The sequence below is a fragment of the Colius striatus genome, chromosome Z (assembly GCF_028858725.1).
Source record: "Colius striatus isolate bColStr4 chromosome Z, bColStr4.1.hap1, whole genome shotgun sequence".
Lineage (NCBI taxonomy): Eukaryota > Metazoa > Chordata > Aves > Coliiformes > Coliidae > Colius > Colius striatus.
In genome coordinates, this window is record NC_084790.1 from 5316414 (window position 1) to 5340463 (window position 24050).

Here is a 24050-nt window from a genome sequence, read left to right on the forward strand (position 1 = left end):
GAAAGCTGCTGCCCACACAGGAACCTGTCTCTATGTTACACTGTGGGGAGAAACTAAGAGAAAGGAAAAAACAGAAGAAACAAGCAAATAAAACTCCAAGAGGACAGAAATAAATGACAGTATATATCCCCAAAAAGGAGCTGTAGTTTTGGCTAAGTTGCTCCTATGTGACAATACTAAGGGGAGAAAAAAAAAGAAAGAAAAGGAAAAAAAAGAATAAGCAACATCTCGCATGCAAAGGTGGAGATAGGAAAGGACGAGGTTTTCCCCTCGTGTTTGGGGGATTTGGCAGCGCGGATGCGTGGCCGTGAAGGGTGGGAACTGGGGGCGAAAGGGGGTGGAGGGAGATGTTGCTTTTCTTATTTTTCATTCTTTGCCCTGTTCCTTGTTCATTTTCTTCATTTTCATCCTTCGGTTCTGAAACCAGATTTTAACTTGTCTCTCACTCAGGTTGAGAAGTCTGGCCACTTCGTGTCTACGGTCCCTCGTCAGGTACATATTGAATAAAAACTCCTTCTCTAGTTCCAGGGTCTGGTATTTGGTGTAAGGGCATCGTTTTTTCCTGGAGGAACGGGCGTGAAGCCAGCTGGCGGCTGGGTTGGCTGAAAGAAAAGCAGCAAGATCAATACGGTGCAGCTTGAGTGTTTCTCAGAAGGTTTGAATCATGCCATCAAATATTGAGATTATACACGCGCATATGCACGTCCGGTGAAAAACGTCGCTTGCCATAGGAGTGAGGAGAGGAGGCCGCAGGAAAACCCTGCGGGATGGTCAGGGAGAGGCTAGGCTGCGCAGATGGGGAGGGGGGCGATCCCCAAAACCGCCACACACGCACCGCGTCCCTCCCAGGCTGAGGGGGAGCGAGGATCTGGGACCCACAGACCCGTGGGTCAGTACACACAGACTTGTGTCCGCTCACTCAAGCTTCTACACACGTGTGTCTGCGCACACAAGTCACTACACACATGTGTGTGAGCACACGCGTGTTTCCATGCGCACACGTATGTTGGGGTGCACACGTGCCCTTCGCAGGGCCCCCCTCCCCTTCCACAGGTCTGGATGCAAATCTATGTGGGTGTTTACCTGGTACTTAGAGATTTGCATAACACCCATCTGCACATTGCCCACGCTATATACAAAGGCAAAAAAAGAAAAGGATATTCATACTTATATTTTTCGGACATGTTTTCCCACGTGTCTGCAGATTTATTCGTATAGACACATGGTGCGGGAAAAGAGCAGGGAGAAGGGATCTGGCGAAAGCTTTCATAAATCCTGCCTATTTTTTTGCTGTGTGGCAAGAAACAGTCCCGATACGATAAACATCCTCTGAGGGCGGCAATGGACTCTGCTGCTGGAGATCTGGACAGTGTTACCCAGAGACACAGACATTTGCAGGGCTGCAAATGCAGCCAAAAAAGAAATAACGGGCTGCCCGTCACCCTCGCGTGTGGGAGAAGTTACGTGGGAACCTTTTGTGAAAGACATTTCAGGAATTAGCCTACTCAAGCGGGGAGGGGGGGGGGGGGGGGGGCAACAGCATTTTGAGAGCAGATACCAACCCTACAGACACAATAGTGCTGAAGGTCTCACCCGAAGGTGAAGTGGGTTTCGAGTAAATAATAGAGCATTTACTAATCACATGCAAATATTAGCTGACCATTCTCTAACTGAGAGGCGGGAAAGAGCAAAATGAAGGGTTATAGGCAGACCACGTATTTCTATTTTATTTCCTTTGCCTCCTCTGAAATTATGACTGAAGCCATAAACCTTTACACCAATTAAATGGACCATTATCAATATATACATACACACACGCTCGCGCCATCAGAACGTTTTCTCTACGCAAAATGAAATATATTGAATATTTTTTAAAAATAATCCGGTTAATCTTCCTCTGTAAGTACTGGCTCTTACAAATTTGCACGGCTATTTCCTTAATGTAATTGACTTGATCTAATATGCAGAATTAAATATTAAAGAGGAAGATAGCTATTAATAATTGATACTGTTAATCCTGCTACCCATCCTTTAATGGCAATGGAGGGCTCTGCTTCGTAACAGATTTTTATTCGGTTTGGGTTTATTTTTGGTCATATTTTGGGTCGTTAAAAAAGAAGACATTTTAAATGCCACCGTGCTTTGTCTATTCACTACACACAAATCCCTAAACAGGGAAGTGAATGGGAAGAGGTTCTGGCACCTCTTTTCTTTAAAATCAAGTGAATAAATTAACAGATCCTTGTGCCATACACAGGGCAGAGATTCATTATTAAGAAATACTTTCAAAAATTGAAAGAGTCAGTGAAATTGGTGGGAGTACTTTCTGCAAAACAGCTCCGTCTTCCAGCCCTGGCAGGCTCTCAACATAGCCCAAATTAAGCTATTATTTAAAACAAAATGTGCGTCGTAACCACACGCCATAGAAACCACACAGCATCTTCTTAGAGTGGGTCCCTGCACTTACTTATAACTTAATAACGTTTTCTTGGACAAGATTTTTATATATTCAATTTCAAGGACATTGAGCATAGAACCTGGATATTTAATTCTCTCAAATCATTCACCTCACGGTTGCAGTTTGTTCTGGATCCCTGCCCAGTACAATAGACTGGGACTTTCTTTTTGTGTGTGTGTGAGTGTGTGTGTGCCTGTCTGTCTGTGTGCAAGCTAAAGGGGGGGGGGGGGGGTGGAGGGAGTGCAAAAAAAGTCACCATAACATCCTGTACGAGGAGGTGAGGAAATCATGAGGGGAAAGAATATACTATATCTTTAACCATGTAGAGGTAATGGAAATCTCTGTTGCAATTCCATATTGAGAGGAGGGAGAAAAAAAAAGTTAATTCCACGGGAAAAGGAATCACTGTGTTAGTGTGTCCTGCATAGACGCCGAGGAATTATATCCTCGGCGGGGGCCAATGCGGAAAACTTCGGCTTTCACTGCAAAATATTTACCATAGGGGGGTGAAGCCAAGTTTCTCTCTTTGCCTCTTGCTTGAGCTTGGGCTCCAATTTACCTTTCAGATGGAAACCAGGTAACAATCGGCTGTGCACAAGGTGAAGATATGGATTCTTTCTTACTCAAAAGCCATTATTATTATTAAGTATTATTATTAGCGTTATTATAATTACCAATAATAATTGTATTATTAATAACGTTATTGATAGCATTATTAAATATATTCGAGGTGAGTGTTTGGGGGGTTTTTTGTATTTTAGTGAGTTAAAAAGACAAGCCAGCCCCCGGAAAAAAAAGAACATGCTAAAGTGTAACTGTTTCCTCAATCTGGCTACATTACAAATAAAAGCTAATTAAGTTGGAAGCACATCCCTACTTTTTTTTTTTCCACTAGGAAGGAGCGTGGCTTTGAAATATTCATACCCTGAACGGTTGCATTTAATAAACAATTAAAAGCCCACCAAATACACAAACAAGCAAGAGGAATACAAGCAGGTTACCGCCAGCACGGACGGCGAGGGGCTGAGGAGGGGAGCGAGCCCGGCCCCGCGTCCGCCGGGAAACACCGGCGCGGCGGGCATGGAGAAGCCCCCGCTGCTGTGGACTTCCCCCCACGTGAACTTTTTATCCACAATTTCTCCTCTTTCCCCCTTTCTTCTTCTCCTCCCACCGACGCCCTCCGCTCCCCTTCTCTACCTTCCTCCCCGACAGCCGCTGGCTCCCCCCCGTCTCTTCCCGTCCCCATTGCCCGCACCCGCGTAGATTTACTCCCGCTTACTAAAGTGGTCTCTGCTGCCGGAGCCAGCGCTCTGTAGGAAAGAGTGTGACTCGCTCCAGCTTTTGTCCTCTCTGGACACTGTTTAAGCTCAGAGACGATGCTCATTTTTATTTTTATCTTTATTTACCGGCAGAGACAATACCACCCCTCTCCCCTCCCCATCTCTCCCCTTAGGTTGGCTCAGCAAGCTGAGACTTTTCTTTAAGCCCTGATTTTAAACTTTACGCAGCATTGTCCCCTTTTATTGCACCTCCTCCAGCTTTTATACTGTTTACTTCCTCACTTTTATAACTTACTTTGATCTGTCCTGTCTTTGTCTTCGCTTCCTTCACAAACTTTATTGTCCTCGAAGCTGGGCCTTTGATTGGAAACGATCCCTTCCCTTGCAGCAGAAGTTTCTAAATTGTACTCCTGTGTCCCCTGTTTATGGACATCCCCGGGACGGCCCAGCAGCGGCTCTGCCTTAACAGACCCCTGCCCGGGGAGGTTCTCTGCTCTGGGCACTGGATCCAGCCAGCTCCGTAGATACCTGCTATCAGATGGGACGCTTTGATGTTGAATATATGGATGGTAGACGGCAGGAAGGGTACCAGAAGAATGTGGATTCAAAGGAGTCCAGGAGGCGCTGAAAACTGGAGGTTTTGGCTGGAAACTACAGGAGGGGAATTCTAGATGCTCATTGTGCCCAGCTTGCCTGGAACTTGTATATTGCCCAGATGAAAATTTAGCTGAAGGCGAGTCTTCACTTTCATGACTTATAATAGAGTCGACATAATAATTGCTAAGAGTCCCAGAAATGGACATTCTCAGACATCATACAAAGCACGGTTCAATGAAGGGAAAAAAATATATAGGACAGATCTAGATTTGTACTCTACCCCCTTCTCCAACTTCCCAGCCAACAAAGTACAGTTGGGCTGCTGTGTTGTGAGCTCCCAGCAAAATGATTGGTCAAACTTTTTTCGTGTGCCTGATAAAGCGTCAGCCTCGGCGTAAATCAATCGCAGCCGAGGGGGCTGCGCTGCGCTGTCATCCGCCCTTGCATTCCATATCAAGGATGGATTGTTTTATGTTTATGCAATGTTGCAAAACGTCAGTAGTTCCGAAAAGCCACCAAACGGGCAAAGCTAGGGCTGATATGCCTTCCCAGATCTGCTCCCGAAATATTGTTTAGGGGGACTAGGGGGTGTCCGGACAGCGCGGGGGGGCGAGGGGTGTATTTAATGGGATTTTTTTTAAAGATGCTGATGTGCTCTCTCTGCCTTTAATAACCACCATGGGGGAAGAGAGATAAAAGCTATTCTTTGCTACTCGGGTTCCAGAGTAGGAGAGCTGAAAACCAGGGAATAAGTACAAACAATTCACATCCCCCCCCCCCCGTAGTGATTTCATACACATACAGATGTGTGCGCGCGGCACAGGCAGATAGACATACACTCACACAGATCTGCACTTCTGCGAAGGGGTGTATCTAGGTAGCAAGAGTAACGGGGAGACTGCTGTAAATAACTAACCAGTTGGGATTATTAACATGGTAAAATAATGTGGATAAATATGAAATTTAAAATGTCGGTGTCATGGAGGTGGCATTGCAACTTTGACCAGCGAGCTGCCTAGTCACAACGCTTGTATGCATCCAAAGCCTGCCTGCGACTTTATGCTTTTATATGTGTTTGTATAAATACCTTAAGAAGTCGCTGTACCTAAGCATATGTTCCCATATTTTGCAGCATAATCTCAGGACTGCTTTGCTTGGACAAAAATAGTTTCCCACATTGCTGAAATCAGAAGCCTTCATTTAACTTTACAAGGCTAGTAAAATACAGTGCGCCACTGATCCGGCTTTGTTACAGAACGCCTTAAACTTGTGATGGCTAAATAGTTTAATAAAACTTACATTAGCTTTCTTTGATTTTTATAGCCTTGAATTTATTGCCTGTGGAAAAGAAAGGGGGCAAAAAAGAAGTCCCTCGCGTTTGCAGTCACCGTACCCCATCCCCCCGCCTCGTTGCACCTCACATGTATGTGCCCACGATGTGTGTGCGTGTCAAACAACACCCACTACCACCCCTCCTTGTATTTTCCGTGTGTTTTCGAAAACCCGACGGTTTGGGATTTTTTTTCCTCCTTCCACCGAAGGGACAGATTGACACAGGATTAGGACTCAGAGTGGCTCCCAGCCTGAATGATGTGGGGTAACAGAGTCAGTTTTACCAAGTTATGATGATAAATCCCTTTATTGCACGATGATCCGATGGCGTCGTAAATGTTGGTTAAGGAAAAGGTGCTCTCCATGATTACGGCAAAAGTGTTTCTCTGGACTTCAGCTGTAACAGTCTGGATCAATTTGCCTCCTTTAATCTATTGCCCTTCTCCCTCTCACCCCAACACTGAAGGATATTTAAGTGAAGGGCAAAGAGATTTCTAGGTATGATAAATCATCACGAATCTTTCTTGAAGTGTATAGAGATGGAAGCCTATATGAACAGGCTAATAATAACATTGAGAGGTGCTAATAGCCGCCTGAAATGAAGGAAAACATATATTTGGCGTTTCTGTCTGCCTGTAGGAAAGAGTGCATGCGTATGCATCCATATGTCCGTGCCTACACAAAATGGATGTGGGAAATTGCCATCGGAGGTGGTTTACTGGTACTAGAATAATATGAAGGTGTTTAAAAACCTACCCCCACAGTCTTCGGTGTTCCAATATTCCTGTAAGCATTTTTCCATTAGCATCTGCCCTGCAGACTGGTGAAGGGACATGCGGTCCCAGGTCCAGGAGTAGAGCTCCTCTAAATGAGACTCAGATGATTTTAACGGAAAATAAATAAATAATACTTTAAAAAAATGTAGAAGGTCGGGGTGATGGGCAAAGAGAGATAGAATTTAACATCGGAGGTCAGATTTATTTGTAATTTTTGCATCCGTCAAGATAGCAAGAGCCCCCAACCAGCTCAAAATCTTCTCTGTGCTTGAAAAGCAGAGTCAGTCTGCAGGCTTCAGGCAAGGTAAGGTCTGAGTAGTGGCTGGGGAGCCCTCTCCATAAGATCTTGCCAAGCCAGCCGCGAGGAATTGTCACCAGGTGAGTACTCCTCACTGACCTACAGCCTCTCCACTCCTTTCCGGTGGGGGGTCAGTGCAAAGTAACTCTACTTCTCCTTTTCCACATTTAAACCGGTGAAAGGCAGAGAAATCTCCTCAGTAAGCAGCGCGGGGCAGGATCGCTGCTCTGCTCGGTCTGTCTCACACGAACGGGGGTTGTTTGAAGCCAGGAGAGAAATTCCAGCTTTTGCCAACTTTTCGTATTTCTATCTAATCCCCTCCTCAACTTTCTTAAGAGTTGGGGAGGTTTTGAAATGAAAAGACTCTGTGTCACCAGACATAAAATGCAAGCTGATTGCTCACATTGTCAGATTTCCCGGCTTTACTGCCCTTCAGAAATGATTTTTAATAATCAGACTATTTCACAAGAAATTCGGAGGTACTCGGCAGATATCTTGAGAGGTCGGGAAAGGAAAGGACTGATTTAGGTGTGTTGTGGAGATTAAACTCGCTAGGCGCATGAAAATTTGTTTATACAACTGATGGATAAACAACCGTGTTGGTAGTAGAGTGTTGGTGTTGAATAAGTATAGATGGAATTATTGAACGTTAATTGAAGCAAAACACCTGTTCTCTGTTTGCTGGATAGATTGGCCATGTCTTACCTGTAATAAATATATTCTTGGAAAAAATCCTGGTGCGCCTCCTATAAATAATGATGAACTATGTCAGCATGTGAGTATATAATTTTCTGTAGTATATAAATTTAAACCAAGAAGACTCTTAGAAGTGTGGCCGTGAGGCAGAAACCAAGGAGTTTCAGATCCCTAGTGAATGGAAACCTCACAAGAAGATCTGCAAAATCCATTTGCTTTTGCTCCTCTGGAGGTTTCCGTTTGTTCAGTAGTTTATTTTTTATATATATCCCCATAGCTCATCTCTTTGTAGCCTTTTCTTAAAGGGGCTTAAGGCAAACTACAGCTTCATCCCAGGTCTGCCCGCCCGGAGAGACCACATTGTGCAGTGCTGTCTGCTTCGGGTAACACTGTATAGGCGCTTATATTTTCCAACTCCAAACAGAACCCATCAGGAATTAACATGAAAAGCTCTTCTGTTTGGGGAAAAAAAAAAAAAAAAAAGAAAGAAAGAAAAAAGGAAAAAATCTTTAAGAAGGAAAAACTAAGGAGAAAGTGATCTCGGAGCAGAGTCTAAATGTCTGAAAGCACGAATCTTGGGGAGAGAGGAGGCAGGATGTGCGAGTTTTGCTCAGTTTGCAAACTGGATTAATTTTAGATATGTGATTGTTGTGAGCTGGTAAAGGGAAGTGGAACTGGAAATAGTTATTTTTTAAAAAAAATAGTGCTAGATGAAACCTTTTTTCCTGCTTTCAAGACCAGCGCCAAGTGTATTTGGCTGTGAGGAAAAATTCGGAGTATTGTCAACTTCCAATAGAAAGCCAGAGGCTTCCAAACTCAGACACTGTTGATAAATTATCTTTATTATTTAGAAGAGAGAAGGAATAATTTCCAAATCCTGCTTTGAAATTCACAACTGCCAAAATACATCCTTAGAAACAGCTCTTTGTGTTGGCATTTCTAAGCTGAAAACAACTAAACATAAAGTATTTTCAAAATGTGCAGATTTTAAGTCTGTGCAATTGCCTCCTTTTACTGATTTATAAGTTTTGGCCTAAGGAAGAAAAATATGCGGATGAGCCATTTCTTACTGCCAACAAGCTTAACCACTTTTTAGAGATGGTTGTTATCATTTATTAGCACTGGCACCTTCTTCCAGCTGATTTTGCCACTTTATCAGCGATGTGGAGAAGGGTGGGGGAGGGCTGGGGATGCGGAGCTTCTCCTCACCCTGCTGTACGGACGGGGCAGGACGTGGAGAGCACCAGGATCCTTACACCAAGGGGCCGACACGGCGGCAGGGTCTAACCTGCGCTACTTGAGGCGTATTTACTTCTTCAGTTTAAGTTTGGAAGCCGATAAGGTAAGACAGGATAAAAGCTGAGAGTGAACTTCGTGGCTATGCAGAGTCTGGAGACCAGATTCGGAGATAACCCAACTTTCAAAGGGCTGAGCGTTTATTTTAACCGATAGAAAGCATTCCGAAATTATGCTAACAGTAACAGTAGTAGTGATAATCACAGCAACAACAAGAAAATAACTCTTTTTCTTCTTTTTTTGAGGGTCAGGAAACAAATAAAATCCCAGCATAAAGCAAACATAGTTAATGAATTATACATTTAGACAGGTCTAAGAGGTTATGAAAGAAACTTCAGTCACTGACCCCTCCAAGCGCACGAAAGCGCAACAAAAAAAAGAGTCCTTCCTGAAGAGTAAAACTTCTTTGTTTTTTTTTTTCCTTAAAAAAGGTGAAATAAGTTTCTGTGGGCTAAAAGCCGAAGCATCTACCTTTGCCATTTCCTGTGCTAGCTCTCAGTTTGAATGCTGCCGTCTGTTAAAAATCCGTAAGTGGTGAAGAGGGAGGGCGGGGAGGGGGGGGAATTCCTTGTCTGAAGAGAAGCAAAAACAAGTTACACATGTGGGCAATTTTCCAAGGACTGAAAGTATACTCGGACTAAAAACCCCAATTCCAAATGATGATTGTAGTCTCAGCACTTACTAAAGCATTTCGATGCTCCGTAAAGTAAAAGAGTATGCGCATTTGAAAAGGGAAGCTGGAAGGAGAGAAACTTAAAATAAAGTTTACTTGTTGTTCGGGATCCCACATTCTGGCTACTAGACTAACTCCATCCCCCACCCTCCCTCTCCCCCACCTCCCTCCTTGAAATAATATTAAACTCCCATGCAATAACTGGACGCCTGCCTAGATGAACTGCCCTAGATTTTACACCACGGGAGCTACTGCAGATTATCCTGACTCGGCTTTGGGGTCACTACGATATAACTGATACATCCATCCCACCCCACGGGCCCCCCCTCAAAAAAAAAAAGAGGAAAAAATATTCCAAATAGCATTAGTCTGGAGGAAGGGAAGTAACAGCCCATAATGGTGAGAAATCTGTCGCTCCTACTCAAGGCAGGGGAACAGGGTGGGAAAATGCGAGCGCAGGTACAAGAATTAAGTTTCTATAGAATGGTTTCCATAAACCCTATAGCATGAGCCCCAGTAAAAAAAATAAAAGCGGGTGTTTCCTTCGCATGAGGTCTTTTCACAGCACTTTGGTCCGTAGTTAAATCTCACCCCGGGTCGGGGTGGTATCAGACAGGCTGTCCATTGGCAGTAGCGCTACTGGGGGAAATGTGTTGCCTTCACCGCAGTTGTTCCTTGTCTGTAAGCACTGAAATGTTCAGCGTGTCGCAAACCAGGAAATTGCTACGCGGAGGATAATTATTTATAATTTTTTTTAGCTGTCCTCACGCAGCTGCTTCTCCAGGTAAGGTTGCTTTTATCTTTCTAATTCGGAAAAGAAGAGAAACAAACCACTCCAGAGGCAGCCATGCCCGTGGGACAGGCAGGACCCCCTGCCCACCGCACCCTCCGCTCCCCACTCCTTTCCCAAAGTCTTTGGGAAATGAGTCCTAATTCCCGTTTTCAGGCCTCAGCACCAACCCCCCCGGGCCTGATTCTGATCTTTCCCAGCTCTGTATCCCCCATTCTCCTCCCTGGCCCTTGTTTCCTGTATTTACGTGGGTAGGAGGGAGATCAAAATCAGAAGCCCAGACATTTACAAGGCAGGTTAGTGGTTGCCTATGGGGACATTATTACCGAATAGTTTATGATTAACTTTCCCAGATTGTCCTTTTCCGTTTAAGGGCTTTGAGTTAGGGCACAAGCAGCACGTTGTTTCTCAGGAAGGAGTCACAGGCTTGTGACTTAGGTAGAAAACTCCGAATTATTTTACGCTATTTGACTTTCCCTCTCCCCCGCCTTGAGCGGCTGTTTGTTTTATAGGCGAGATAGCCACGATGCCTACAAGAATCACTCAGTTTATAAACCCATACAAGTTTTTTGTTTGTTGGGTTTTTTCTTCTTTTAACACTGTGAGTGGAGAAAAAAAAAATCCCCACCTCGACCCGACATAACTGAAATCCCACTAATCCTCTCGGCCACAAAAAGGAGCAGCAGATGGTGGTTTAGACCCTGGATATGGTATCAAAGTTTAATTCTTCAAACCTCGAAAGGAGATCCACTCCCAGGCTTCTTTAGCCGTGGCCTGGATCATGTGAAATTTGGTTTTATGGGTATTTGAAACACCAATGCAAGGAAAAATCACACACACACACACACACACACACACACACACACACACACACACCTCGACGGACTTTCAGTTTGCAGAAAGTGGGATGAGTGGACTTCATCCAAGCACACACTCAAACCTTCAGAGGCCTCCTCGCTCCTCCTTTATCATATGGATTTGTAAAAAAATGTTGGTTTTTTAATATTTTATTTAAAACTCAGTATATTCCCAAATTCCCCACTTTGAGATATGGAGGAAGGATGTGGTGAAACGTGGGCATTTCTAACATCACCTCTACTCTTTTATTCTGTGAACTTCGCAGCCATGGTCCTCTCCCAGGTTCACCTACAGATTGTATATTTGATGAACTTACAGATCAACTCCCAGCAATGAGCACCAGCCACGCATCTTTGCGTGGTTGTGTGCGTACAAACCACAATTGTCAGTCTCTCATCATGCATTTATCAGTCTCTAAAGATGTGGGCATGTTTCCTACGACATGCAGGAGCTCCTCGATAATTAAATACTCCAAATCCAGCCCGTATGGCTAAACCCGGTATTTATACCTGCATATGAAAAGCCAAAGACTTGCTCGTCATCCCGGTCCCTATAGATATTGCCGACAAAACCACAACTGGGAAGCGCTGCGGACATGTGCAGCAGGACTTTCAATAGTCAATGGGACGACTAAACTCGTGAGCCGGACACAGTCTTTTTGTGTTCCCTAAACCCCCATGTTAGCCTTCACATGGAGCTGTAGATAACAGCTACCAAAATAAGACACACTGATATTCTTTTATAGCTGTGTCTATATTTACAGGGGTAGATTTTGATGCGAGACACGAACTTTCTTGCACAGAGAGAGGTTTGCACACGCGTGGCTGTCAGATCCTGGGGAGGGAGGGTTTAGCCTCTGAGAGGCGCCGCAGCCTAATTAGACCTTTAATAAGCTCTTGATGATTCGGGGCGTGACTGCGTTGTCTAGCAAAAGGTCCCTGAAACGGGGATTTAAAACAAAGAAACCATCACCCCTGCCACAGTAGTGTCCGGTGCAGGGGCTTGGCGACTCTGTGACCTGAGCCGGGCCTTGTGCGGGGTGGGGGGACAGACACACGGACCCGATGGCTCCGCGCCCGGTGTCGGTGCAGTCCGGGGGATGGAGGAGAGGGGTGTACAGAGATGTCAACCTTTCCCCATCCCTCCCGGGGCAACTGCCCTCCGCAAACAAGGCCGAGGAGGATAACTGGAGTAAATCAGGTAGTTTGATGTTCTTGTGTTTAAAATTAAAAGCCCAACAACATGAAACTACCTAATTCACAGAGCAGTTCTAGTTCAGCCTTGGGTCAAAGGCTAAAATTCCCTAGAAAGGCGCCTGGGCGGCCATTTTGTTTGACATCATCTGCAATCTGAACTTTTATAATAGAAAACAGTTGCTAGGAAACAAAAGCAACAAAAGGATCTTTTCAGAGACGAAATAAAACCCCTCCGATTGCACGAAATAACTATTCAAATGATTTCCTATGTACAGTGTCTGGAGCGGATCCCTCCCGCAGGACTTTACAAATAGTTTACAAATAGACCAGAGGAAACAGTAAAATGCTATTGACTTTGAGAAACAAGCGATTATCGCAGCTATAAAAAAAGGGCCAAAAAATCCTGAAGTTCTTCCCCCGCCTCCTCTGAAAAGCTAATTTAAAGCATCGTTTCCGATATGAAGCCGATTTATCACGACTTCCTATTAAAACACTATTAACAGATTTTTTTTTTTTTTCCCCCAAATCTGCCAGAGTTTGGATGACTTTCTGCACGGAACAGAGTTAAATCAGTGATCTCCAGAAAAAAACCCACCCAACTCAAATTAATTGATGTTCTTCTCCCCTGAAAGCAAGTATAACATGACCCATTTAAAGAAAAAGAAAAAGTCAAGAACATGTGAATCAATTAAAGCAAGGAAAAAAATCCATCACTGAGTATTTTATAGGTGGAAATAGCAGCACAGAGAAACTTATTGTGTCCTTTCCTCCCTTCAACGCGCTCCCCGAGCTGGAAAAGCGTGTTATAAAATAATGACTGGGTGGTGCTAAAAGAGAGAACTAAAGCCGAGGAGAAGGGCTGGGAAGCGGCCAGGCCCAGGGGCTTCGCTGAGCTGCGGGCAGCTCAGGAGGAAGTTTTGCGAAAAACCCAAACCAAAACAAAACAAAGCTTCCAAATTTCCATTTGAGAGGAAAAATGGAAAGGACCATACGCCCCCAGTCCACTGAGTGAAGCCACAAAACATATTTATAGGGGTATATACACGTATATATATGTAAGATAAAGTCAATGTCTTACCTTGTAAGATGGGAGTTTGTCCTCAAGTGGAATAACTAACTAAACGATATGAGCAAAAGAAATAATAAAGGCTGGAAAGACAATAAGCAGAGACAGCCCTGTCTCAAAAAGGAAAGTTTAGGGGAGTATAAAAGTTCGTTGAAGAAAAAACGTTCCAATTCAAGAGGTGCATGGAGGAGCCAGAAACTTGACTGTAACTTAGCTTCATTTAGTTTGAAAAGCCCTTAAAAGCCTGGATGGGACGGTATATAAATCTATTGTACCGGAAATACAATAAAACTTAGCCATGTTGTTGAACTTCAAACAGTTTACACCAGGTCGGGTGGGGAGACAGGGTGGAATCCGCAAACAAATAAACAAACCCACAAAGAACAGCCATCCCCTGAAAAACCAAACAGCTATTCGTAGGAGGGGGAAGATTTATATATATATTTTTAATATTGACAACCTGAGAGTTGTTTGTGTTTTTCTTTTGTGCGAGGTCAGAGCTATCTAAATGAGTAGAGGAAGGAAAATACCGTCCATTTCCTCACCTTTGGTACAGGCTGTATTGTAAAATACATACAGAGTTCCCATTATTTCATCTTTTCTCTCTTTCTCTCCATTTTAGTACACAAATGGCAGCTTCAGGAAAAATCAATTAAATCAATTCTGCCAAGAGACAGAACTTAAAGTTTACTCTAAAACTTTGGTTACGTTTACCCACGAGGGGCCTATAGTATGAAATGCCTTTCTCACATACATGCGACGTGTTTGCAGACAGACATACGTGCAAACTGCTATAGTCACACGTACCTCACCGATAATCGGTTAAAAAAAATGCTAAATAATTTATATTTTTCTTAAAAGAGGATTGATTTCTCTATCTCCAAACCCTCTGATTAACTTTTTATGCCAATGTAACTTGTAAAACAAAAGTCGTGCTCACACTTGAACTCATGGTACAAAAAGCTCGCTCTTTCAGATAAAACGGGCAGGAGGGATATATTTTAACAGAATTTTCACCGCTGCAACTTCGGAATGACCCCCCCCCCCCCCCCCATGCCAAATTGCAGATTGAAAACATAAATAAAGAAAAGCACTCAAGACAAGCGTGCAAAAAACCCCTGCGTGTGCCGTTTAATTTCAGGCTGAAGTGTAAAATAAATAACAGCAAGGGGGGAAAAAAAGAACCTCAAATCTAAGTAGGTGATGTATTAGATTTAATTCTTGGGCTGGAGTAACATTTTAAGGTAATGGGATTTTTTCCTCCCCTTTCTGGCTGTTGCTAAAGTTTTAAAAGTCGTTTTAAATTCAGACATCAAAGATAAGTTAGAGCTTTTAGACAGTAAATGGATGTTTTAGCTGAAAGATAACTTCTAGTTGTCAGGGGAATAAGTGCTAAAATAATTAATAGTCTGAGATGGGAGGGATTTCAAGTGTTTGTGTGAGCATATATCAGTAAATGTATATATGTGTACATATCCATTACACACACACACTCACATAATAGAAGAATCTATTACAGATCATCCAAGGGAAATAACATTGAAGCTCAAGATCTCATTATGGGCTTCTTTGTGACTTACTTAGATCTTCACAAAGTGGCGTTTTTAATAAAATATGGTTATAGCAGCTGGGTTTCGCAGCTCGCATTCATCAGTATTTGGAAGCATTTGATGTCTGCTTCTTAGAAGTCATGGACATATTCCCAAGCAGAATCCGTCACAAACTGAAGGTGCTTGTCGCATTTATATGAAAAACACTAAAAAGTTGGTCTTAAACCCTCCTCATCCCTTCACACACTTCCTCCCCATGCGGGAAACAGTGTGAGTGGGAAACATCTAGATGTGGGATCTCTCTCTTCCTCCCTGCTATCCGTCAAGCCAAGGGACATAACAGCAACGAACACAAAACTGCACTGGGATATTTCTTAACCACCCGTTGCAAAAAGAGAGATTTTCTTTCTTTCTTTTTTACGCGAATGCTCGAATCATTACGGCTGCGGTAATCGCCATAAGGTTTTTGGGTTTTTTTAGAAAAAAAAGGAGAAATAGCCAATATGCCTCTCCGCTGGCTGGGGCCGTGCTTCACCGCTCGTCTCGGTAGGCGCGGGCGGGCAGCGCCGGCACCGGGAGGCGGCGGGGCCAGTGGCCTCGGGGCGGCGCTCGCCCGCCGGGCTGGCCCGGGACCAGCCTGACCTCGGCTGCGCGCCGCCGAGCCGCCAGCTTTTGTTTCTCTGCCTAGGAGAAAACAAACATTTTCTTTTTTGTTTTGTTTTGTTCTACCGCTCCCCCCCCTTTTTTTTGTCTTTTATTTCTCTCTCTTTTTTCCTTTTTTTTAAAAAAATATTTTGTTTGATTTCTTTAAGATGAAAGGACGGATAAACAGAGAAAAAAAAAATAATAAAAATTACACTTTCTACCTTAAATAAAGTCACATTACAACACAAAAAAAACCCCTGCTCATCCCAAAACACATTTCTATGAGACCCCGTAGGATTCTTACGACATATACAAAGAGTTTTACTACGCCAGTAGTTCCGGGGAGGGAAGGAAGGGATGTGCGAGGCACTCAGAGTGCCACGGTCCCGAGCTGCGAGAACCGGCAGGGCCCCGACGTGGTTGGGCAGGTACAGAGGAGGGCAGCGATTCTCACACCACAGCAGTCCTGGGATGACGGGGGGCAGGAAAAGCCCCGAGAGGTGTTGTCCTGCCCAGGCGTAAGGAGTAAGACTGCACCATGGGCTGCCTAAACCACGGCCAGACCCTACTAGAGGCTCCCAGGGGTGAAGCAAAACCCCGGAGGCAGTAATGCCCCGGTTACTTGTTGCTACAAGTAAAAAAAAATCCTACCCAACCAACTTTTCCTCCGGTGCAAGGGACACACGACTGGGGTGAATTCGGGGCTCTCGACCCGGCCTCCTATCCTCCCCATTGAGGCCGGAGGACTCACTTTTCTATGTTCGGAATTCCTGCCACCCCCCTCCCTGAAATCACGGCTGCTGCGTTCAGAGAGAGCTGGAGTCCCTGATTTTATAAACGAAACCCGCAATTAGACTGAGACATTAGTTCTGGACAGAGAAACCCAAATAATGACCCACGTGTGTCCCCGAAGCACCTCGTTCCCTCTGCATCCACTTCCCGAGGAACTGAGGGAAGGCGAGCTCTTACAAAATTCTGATCTTAAAAGTAGCCTCTGAGCAAAACCAAACCAAACCAAAAAGCCGTTCCCTTTGCTGCTCCAATGAATTGTAAAACTACAACTTTCTGCCTTACTTGGAAAACTCCTGCACTTTCGCCTCGTAATAAGCCCCTATTTATTTGTAGGCCTAACTGGGAAGGCAGAAGGAGCAAGCATGGCAGCATTTCCTCCTAGCAGCCGAATTAATTCGGGGTGTCCGGGGATGCCAAAGACGCCTTTGTGGGCTCAAGGCTGAGTTCACTCCCAGCCCTACCCGCCCGCGGGTTCCGGGATCCACCAAAACGGGAGGTCGGAGGAGAGCTGCTTCGCTCCGAAAAAAACCCTATTTAGACCCCAGACAAGCAACAAAGTTTCCGAATTAGTCAAATAAGGTTTCCTTTAATTAGCTATAGAGGCTTCGGGCGGAGGGGTTGAGGACTAAGGTTTAAAAAGTAGGTATGAAAGTGTCAGAAACGTTATGTTAGATGCCATAAAAGAAAAGTAGCAAATTATTTTCAGCAAGCCGATGATCAGGCAAGAAATCGATCGGTTAAACTTTCCTGGATTAAACCTCTAGCTTTGCCAAGAGCCTTATAGGTCCAGCAACACGTGTGAGAATTTATTTTACCGCGGGTACTCGTATGCCAGCAAAAGATTTCTAAAATCTTCGTTTTAACAATTCTCAGAAGAGTTCGTGCTTCATATTAAGAATTCTTTCAGATGCTATATTTCGGAGTATTTTGAATTAGACTGAAATCTTTTCAAGAGTTCTCTCTTAGAAAAAAAAAATAAATGAGAAGGAGCAATATTGAGAAAAAAAACCCTCTGAAAATGAGCAACAGAAATAAATCCAACATCGGGGTGCCCTTTCAACAAAATACTCCATTTGTTCTTATTCCACTCATTTGTTGGGAAATTCAATTAAACCCGGCTACCTTAAATTGTTTTCCATAAGCCTTCTGTCCCGGAGACTTTAATAGAATTCTTCTCTGGTTTTCGGCGTAGTTATTAGAAATCCAGGGCGAGGAGGGAACACGATGACAGGAAATTAAATGTAAAGGTACCTCATTGCGGCACAACCGCTTTCCCTGCTCTGCCTCTCTGCCGCCGGACGCGAGTTTGTGCAGCCGGAGAGAAACCCATGGTGACATGGAAAGGCTGTGTCCCCTCAGCCAGTGGCCTTGGCAGTCCTGGCGAAATGACCTTTTAGTTTCACGTCTAGTAAGCAGCCTTCCTCGCCATGCCAGCGGCGGGCTCTGTGAGCCAGCAGAGACGGGGAAAGAAAGGAGAAAGGAAAACCGTGCAAATGGTGAAGCCACGTAAGTAGCTAGCGTGGGATGACTTATTATTATTATTTTGGGACACGCTGAAATGTGAAGGTTGTCGCAGAAGGCTTTCCTAGCCTTGGAGCCAAGGGGGTTTCTCTGTGATGAGCCGAAGCCGCGACATGGCCGTCTCCGATCCCCGGCTCCATGGCGCAAGGCAGTGGTTTTAGGCAAATAAGTAAATAAATAAGTGATACTAACGATGGAGAGTCGGATCAATGACTAGAAAATAGACAGTCAAAACTCCCAGGAGGGAGACAGGCAGGTGGAGAAAGGGTAGGAGCAACACGATTTTGTCTCCAGTCTTTGAGAGAGCTTGAGGGTTTTTAGAAGACGGAGCATGAAATTATCATGAAGGAATAAAGAAGAAGGAATAGAAAAGAGTCCCTCCAGAGAGTCGAGCTCTCCCAAGAGTGCTGTCCTCTCCAGAGAGTCGGCGAGCGGGTTTCTAGCCAGATGTCTGCAGACGATGAGTGTTGCCGGTAAGCTACACGTGGGAAATTATCAAAGACCATCTCGATACGGAAAATGCGTCCCTCTCCAGCACTCACTTACCTGTTCATGCCTCTCCTCTCAGTTCTTTTGTTTGTTTGTTTTCTTTCTTTTTAAAGCAAAAGCTTCCCTTCCGCCTTAAAAATACCAAGGAAATAAGTAAAATAGCTGCAGTCCCTCTCCTGGTAGAAGCATCCTTCCACCACTTGTTACAGGAAACCTTCCCCAGCGCCGGCTGATTTGGATTTTTTAAGTTTTGGATTTTGTGATCCTAGGGATTCCTTCTGGTTGAATGTTAGTCTGATTTGAGAGCGAGGGTGCTGTAAATTAATTTTTAACCAAAGGACCATTGTGTTAGCAAAGGAAAAAAAAAACCAAAACCAACCCACCTTCCCTCCTCCTGTCTAGACCGAATCACTGTTTTGACGGCAAACTGCAGACTTTCCCCGCTCCTCCCTAGTTCCTCCTTGTTTGCCTTCTTCTGCTATAAAGGAAGGGAGGGGAGTTTGATTTTTATTGATTTGTTTTACCCACCTTCAGCTGCTCGTGCTGTTTTAGCATCATTAGACCTGTCTAAAGATGGAGCTTCCTGCCGCGAAAAAAAAAAGAGAAGAAGAAGAAGAAGAAAAAAAGAAAAAAAAAGAAAAAGAAAGAAATAAAAAGACTTTGTCTTCTCTTTTACTGCCCCTAATCCATAAGCCGCAGCACAACGGGCACCTCGCAGTGCCCCTCGGCACACCCTGTCCCAGACGGAACCGAGAGCTCCCTCCCCAGAGAGCGGCGGCCACAGCCGAGGGGACTCGAGAGGTACCCGAGAACCTCCGGCATGGACCCCTCAGAGACGGGGAGATAGCGGGGGGTAGCAGGGGGGTTCCAATCTCACTTCCCAAGTCCTCGCTCCTCGTCCATGCCACAGGAGTGGGCAAAGCTCTTCTGGGAGGTGACCCCAGACAGGGTGGAGAGGGGCTGCAAGCGCATCCCTGGCTGCTGAGTGCTCACTTCCATTCCCAAAGGAGATGCGGGGGGTGGGAGGGTGGGGGGATGCGGGGAGACGAGGACACACAACCCCCTCTTTCTCCCCATTTTGGAATAAGGTGGAGGGCTGGATGGAAGGAGAGACGACGGGTAGGTGAAGGAGCGGCTGGGGCTTCGCGAAGCAGATATTTTGGGGTAAGGGAGCGGGGGGAGGTCTCTGACGATTGACTTATCTATTAGAAAACGCGTCTGCAGGGGAGCTCACCAATCCGGGCGGCCGAGGCTGCTGAGACCATCCCCTGATGCCAGTTTTAATGGGAAACTTCACTGCTTTGCAGAAGGCAGGGGGGATGTATTTTTTAATATAAAGACCCGCAGCTACCACCAGCTTCCTTCTCGCCCCTCCCCACTCTCCCAAGCTCAGGCAGTGTACTCACACCTCTATTTCCAGCCTCCCCGTTTTTAGAGTGGTTGTTATTTTGGGAAAGCCCTTTGCAGAGATGCAAGCGGGAGCCTGTGGCCGTGCCAAGGCATGAAGGCTCATCACCAAAAATAAAAAATAGGATACAGAGTCTTATGGAGAGCTGATGTCCACCTTCCCTCATTGAGCTCGGTGTTTGCAAGCCGTGCTCAATGCCTTTGCCTCCAGACAGTGCACCTTCTTTGCAGGCTGCACAAGGCTGCGTGCTGAGAGGGCAAAAAAGATATAAGTATTAGATTGTATATGTTCAATAGTAAAAGTAAAATAATAAAAAAAGTGTAAAATATTTTTAGGGAAGGTAAAGCCTTCTGGCTGAGGTTTTATCCCCAGAGAGATGAGCCAGGAGGTAACATGGAACACCCCAAAGGACATCCCTCTGCCTCTCCCTGCCCACCTCCCTCCCCTGCCTATTCCTCGCCCTTCCCGGGGCCAAACAGGAGACGGAGTCAGGTAGCTCCCGCAGAAAACTGTCTCCCCGGGGGCTGTGGCCCATGCCTAGGCCTGGTAGGGCTGTACGAGGAGTCGAGAGGCAGCAGGCAGATCAGTGCCCCCCTCCTGAATTTACCCCCCTGTGCTCCGACCCAGAAAACTACTTTTTTTCTACCGCCTCTCATAAGAACAAGTTCTTGGCCCGTGACTGGGTACTGGGCTGACGAAGTGAGGGTCGGGGGCTCTCCCAAATTTGAGAGTTGCTTGAGGGCATGGCCAGCTCAGAGGGGTTTCCCAAGAGGCTGATACCCAGCTCGCTTTCTCTCTCTTCGGAAAGGATTTACATACAGGATTAAATGGCTGTCCGCATAGGACAATTTAGCAATCAGCGCGAATTAATTCTGACTCCGTCTTTAAGAAAAGTGATGGTTTGTGGCGCAATCCTCTGCAGGGCTGTCATTGTAGAGAAGAAAAGAAACCAAACCCCGACAGCACCATCGGGTTTCCAATGGCTGGAGGAGGAAAAGGGAAATTTGTTTTTTCCATTTGTCCAATTTCTTCACTTGTAGTACACTTTCCTTTCTGGAAATGATTCTGTGGGAACAGGGTACTGTTGGAAATCTATTAAAGCTTACGTCAGTCAGAAATATTTTGCACTTGCATCTGATTCTATGTTCGCTACACGGTCCCAAAAATATAAAAACATACCGATTTAAATAGCTAGTAATGGACAATGCTAGGGGAAAAAAACTATTTTAAAAATCCAAACAAAAAAATTCCCAAAGAGCAACAGGATTTTACAGATTTGAAAATCCAAAATTATAACCTAAAACTTAATATAGAAAAAAAGAGAAAGAACCCAAAGTAAACCCAACCAAATCTCTGCCATAGAAAAACGGGAGGAGAAGAGAGGACACATTGCCGAGTGCTCTGAGCCTGTCCAGCCGCGTCCAGCCTGACGCTTTCCCCGGCCAGGACTGACCTGGGGCATATCATAGTATGCGCTCCCCGCACTGCTGCAAGCCGCACTCATGAGCTGAAACTGGGATGTTTTTCCCCATAACATTTCTTTTTGCTTCTCATCACCTGCTCCAACCGGTTCCCCCCTTATTCTAGTAACGGCCCTTTGCACGGAGTCCTTATTTAAAAAAAAAAAAAAAACAAAACAAACCCAACTCTTTCTCCACCAGGTCTTTTCGGCACCGCGGTTCCTCGAGGGACCTTCATCCTCATCTCCTTCCCTTTCCCCCGGAGGCCAAAGTTCAGACCCTCTTTACACATTGATCCTGCTGTCCGAAGGGTCACAAAGGTGCTACCACCGAGCCGGGGGACAAAATCAGACCAAGGAGGACCGGCTGTGACTGTCCTCCCCAGTCACCGGCCCCGCTGCAGCCCTGGCCCTGCTCTGCGCACTTGCTCTCTTGTCTTTACCCCACTACCGTCAGTCGTGGGGGAATTGTGGAGGGAAACTGGGCTAAGTAGAAGCAGAACTTTTAAAGAAAAAGCCTAGAATTGAGAATTCAGGGTGTCTCGGGTAAAAAAAAAAAAAAAAAAAAAAAAAAAAAGGTGAAGATCTGTCTTTTTGGGTCTTTTTTTTTCTTTAGCAAAAGTCTGTTCGTGGAAAAGCACAAAGGAAAAGGCAGCTGGATCCCGCGAACTGCACTCTTCGCAGGGAAGAGGGCAGCGGATGCCATCAGCCCTTGGAAAGGACCCTCGGCCCTCTCGAGAGATTTTCTTCTGGACAATGACACAGAGACCTCCCCAGAAGGGGCTGGAGGGCACTAGGCGTTATCATCGCCCGGGGGAAGTCTCCGAAGGACCCAGACTAAATAGCCACCGTTAATATGGCTAAAGTGCCGTCTTTACTGCCTTTTACTCTGAGCCAAATCCTGACATTTACTCCTCCACCTGATTTCAGCCGGAGGCTTCCTGTCCTCCCCACCCTGACCGGCTTTACTGAGTTTACTTCGCTTTCACGTTTACATATCGAAGTCCACCGATTAGGATGGTGCACGCAATGAATTTTGCCACATGATGTGCATAGCATTAGAAGTAATATCAAACCGCTGCCTCCCCAAATTTGCTGCTGACAGATATTAACGGACTTCGCCGCCGGTGCCCATTTGAGCATCTCCGTCCTGGTCTAGTTGGCCGGAGCACGGGATACCACCGGCGACAGCCCTTGTGTCCCCGCTTCGTAAAGGAACCTTCCTTGTAAAAGTCACTTTACATCTCCTGAGCCTGAAAACCACCAAGTGACAACTTTTTATGACCCGACTCCCAGGACACGGTTTCATTTAATTCCTTGAACTCTCCCTCCCTTTCTCTCCTGGCTGCATTTCCCAGCAAGACATCCCCCCGGGTTTAGCATGAATTTAAACACTCAAACCTTGCAACGAGAGCTGATTCACGACCTGGGCTTAAACCGTCGGATTTTCAGACCGTCTGGAGTTGAACTCTGATTCCAGCCAGGAGGATTTTCGGCTTTTTAAAAGTCCCTGGGGTGCCCGTGATGGTGGGGAGAGCCACTTTGCCAGAAGCAGCTCTGATCTCTGGAGCAAGATGCTGAGGCTGTTTTGTCCAGGTGGTTTCCTGGCCCCAGGACATCCCTAGAGCCACTTTGCTCCCATTGCAGGCCCAGAAGAAAATTTCTGACACAAAGCCAGTTTAAAGCAGCTAGAGAAAATCCTCAGTGTTGCTTTGTTGCTCTTTCATTCTAATTACTTGAGCATTTGGAGTTCAAACAAGGAGCTTGGTGGGGAGAGAAGGAGGTGAAAGAAGGGGAAAGTGGCACTGGAAATCCAGGCAGGGAAAAAAGCAGAAGAGAAAATCCATGGCTTAACTCCCCTTGAAAGTGGATGGATGTGAGCCTTTCTGTCCCCCTTGCTCTCCCCTAGCTCTTGTTCAGAGACACCTTTGACTCCCAGGTTTACGGTTCTCCTCTGTGCAGTGTCAGCCTCCATTTTTTTAAGTCCCACCGAAGGCTTGGATCAGAAATAGAGAAAAAAGAGAAATAAACCACAACAAACCAAAAGAAGATGACTTCTGCAGCTCTGTGATTTTTTCCAGTGCTTGGGAGATAGTGTGGGTCTGCCCACTAGTCCACCAGTTATTCTTTAGATAAAGAAACATAATAAAATGGCAAGGCCTCAAAATCAAGAGGTGAGTCACAATAGTAAAATGAGACTGTGGATCCCAGCAGTAGAGTTCAGTGTCTTTCCCCTCCAACAGAGCAAAGACAAGTAGTGGCACCATCCTGAAACTGTTTAGTTTGCATCCATGGGAGATGGGGGCTTTTTAAGGTCTCTTCTCCCTACCCCACCCCCCAGAGCCACTACCCCTCATATATTATTTTTACTAATGTAGTGGGCTTTTTTCCCTCATTCTTGGAGGAGGAGGGATTTGTGTAGCCACATCCAAGGAATTTGGAGAGAGAGAGAGAGAGAGATCCCCCTGTTGACTAGAGAGATGTTGTTCTTGGGATTAGAGATGTCTGACCTTGAAGGTCGCAGGTCATGGTCTTGAATAAGGAGCAGGAGTGTGAGGCTGGGATTGAAACTTGAGGTGTGTCTGCTGGAGATCACAGAGAAAAGTCTTCCAAACAAAGAGGAATGCCTTGGTCAGGGTGAGAAAGGACAACTTCCCCTAGAATTATGGGCTCCTCTGGATGGTCACATGCCTGCAGACACCCCCAAAGTATGTGCCATGGCTGAGGGAGGGGAGAAAGGAGGAGCAGGATGGCTGGAGCCAGAAGCCCCCATTATTTATTACTATTTGCATTCTGGGCAGGCCCAGGGGCCCTGATACTAGTGGAGATAGGTGCTGTAGAGAGCAATAGAAAGAGCATCCCACTGTTGG

At 45.5% G+C, this 24050-nt stretch overlaps 1 protein-coding gene across 1 annotated transcript; it reads right to left on the reverse strand.

The window, feature by feature from the left end:
- Positions 1 to 366: 366 nt before the first annotated feature.
- On the reverse strand, positions 367 to 4541 carry LOC133628793 (homeobox protein Hox-B9-like). Its single transcript, XM_062018166.1, has 2 exons — positions 4034 to 4541; positions 367 to 602 (listed from the first exon to the last, which is right to left on the reverse strand). The coding sequence occupies exons 1-2, from the start codon at positions 4539 to 4541 to the stop codon at positions 367 to 369; spliced, it is 744 nt and encodes a 247-aa protein (XP_061874150.1).
- Positions 4542 to 24050: the final 19509 nt, after the last annotated feature.

Bases quoted from the DNA above. Each gene is read 5' to 3' on its own strand.
- LOC133628793 (XM_062018166.1), bottom strand. From the start codon at position 4,541: ATGTCCATTTCTGGGACTCTTAGCAATTATTATGTCGACTCTATTATA. The intron at 603-4,033 runs GTAAGTTATAAA...CTTTTCTTTCAG, and splicing joins CAAAGACAGGACAGATCAAA to CCAACCCAGCCGCCAGCTGG.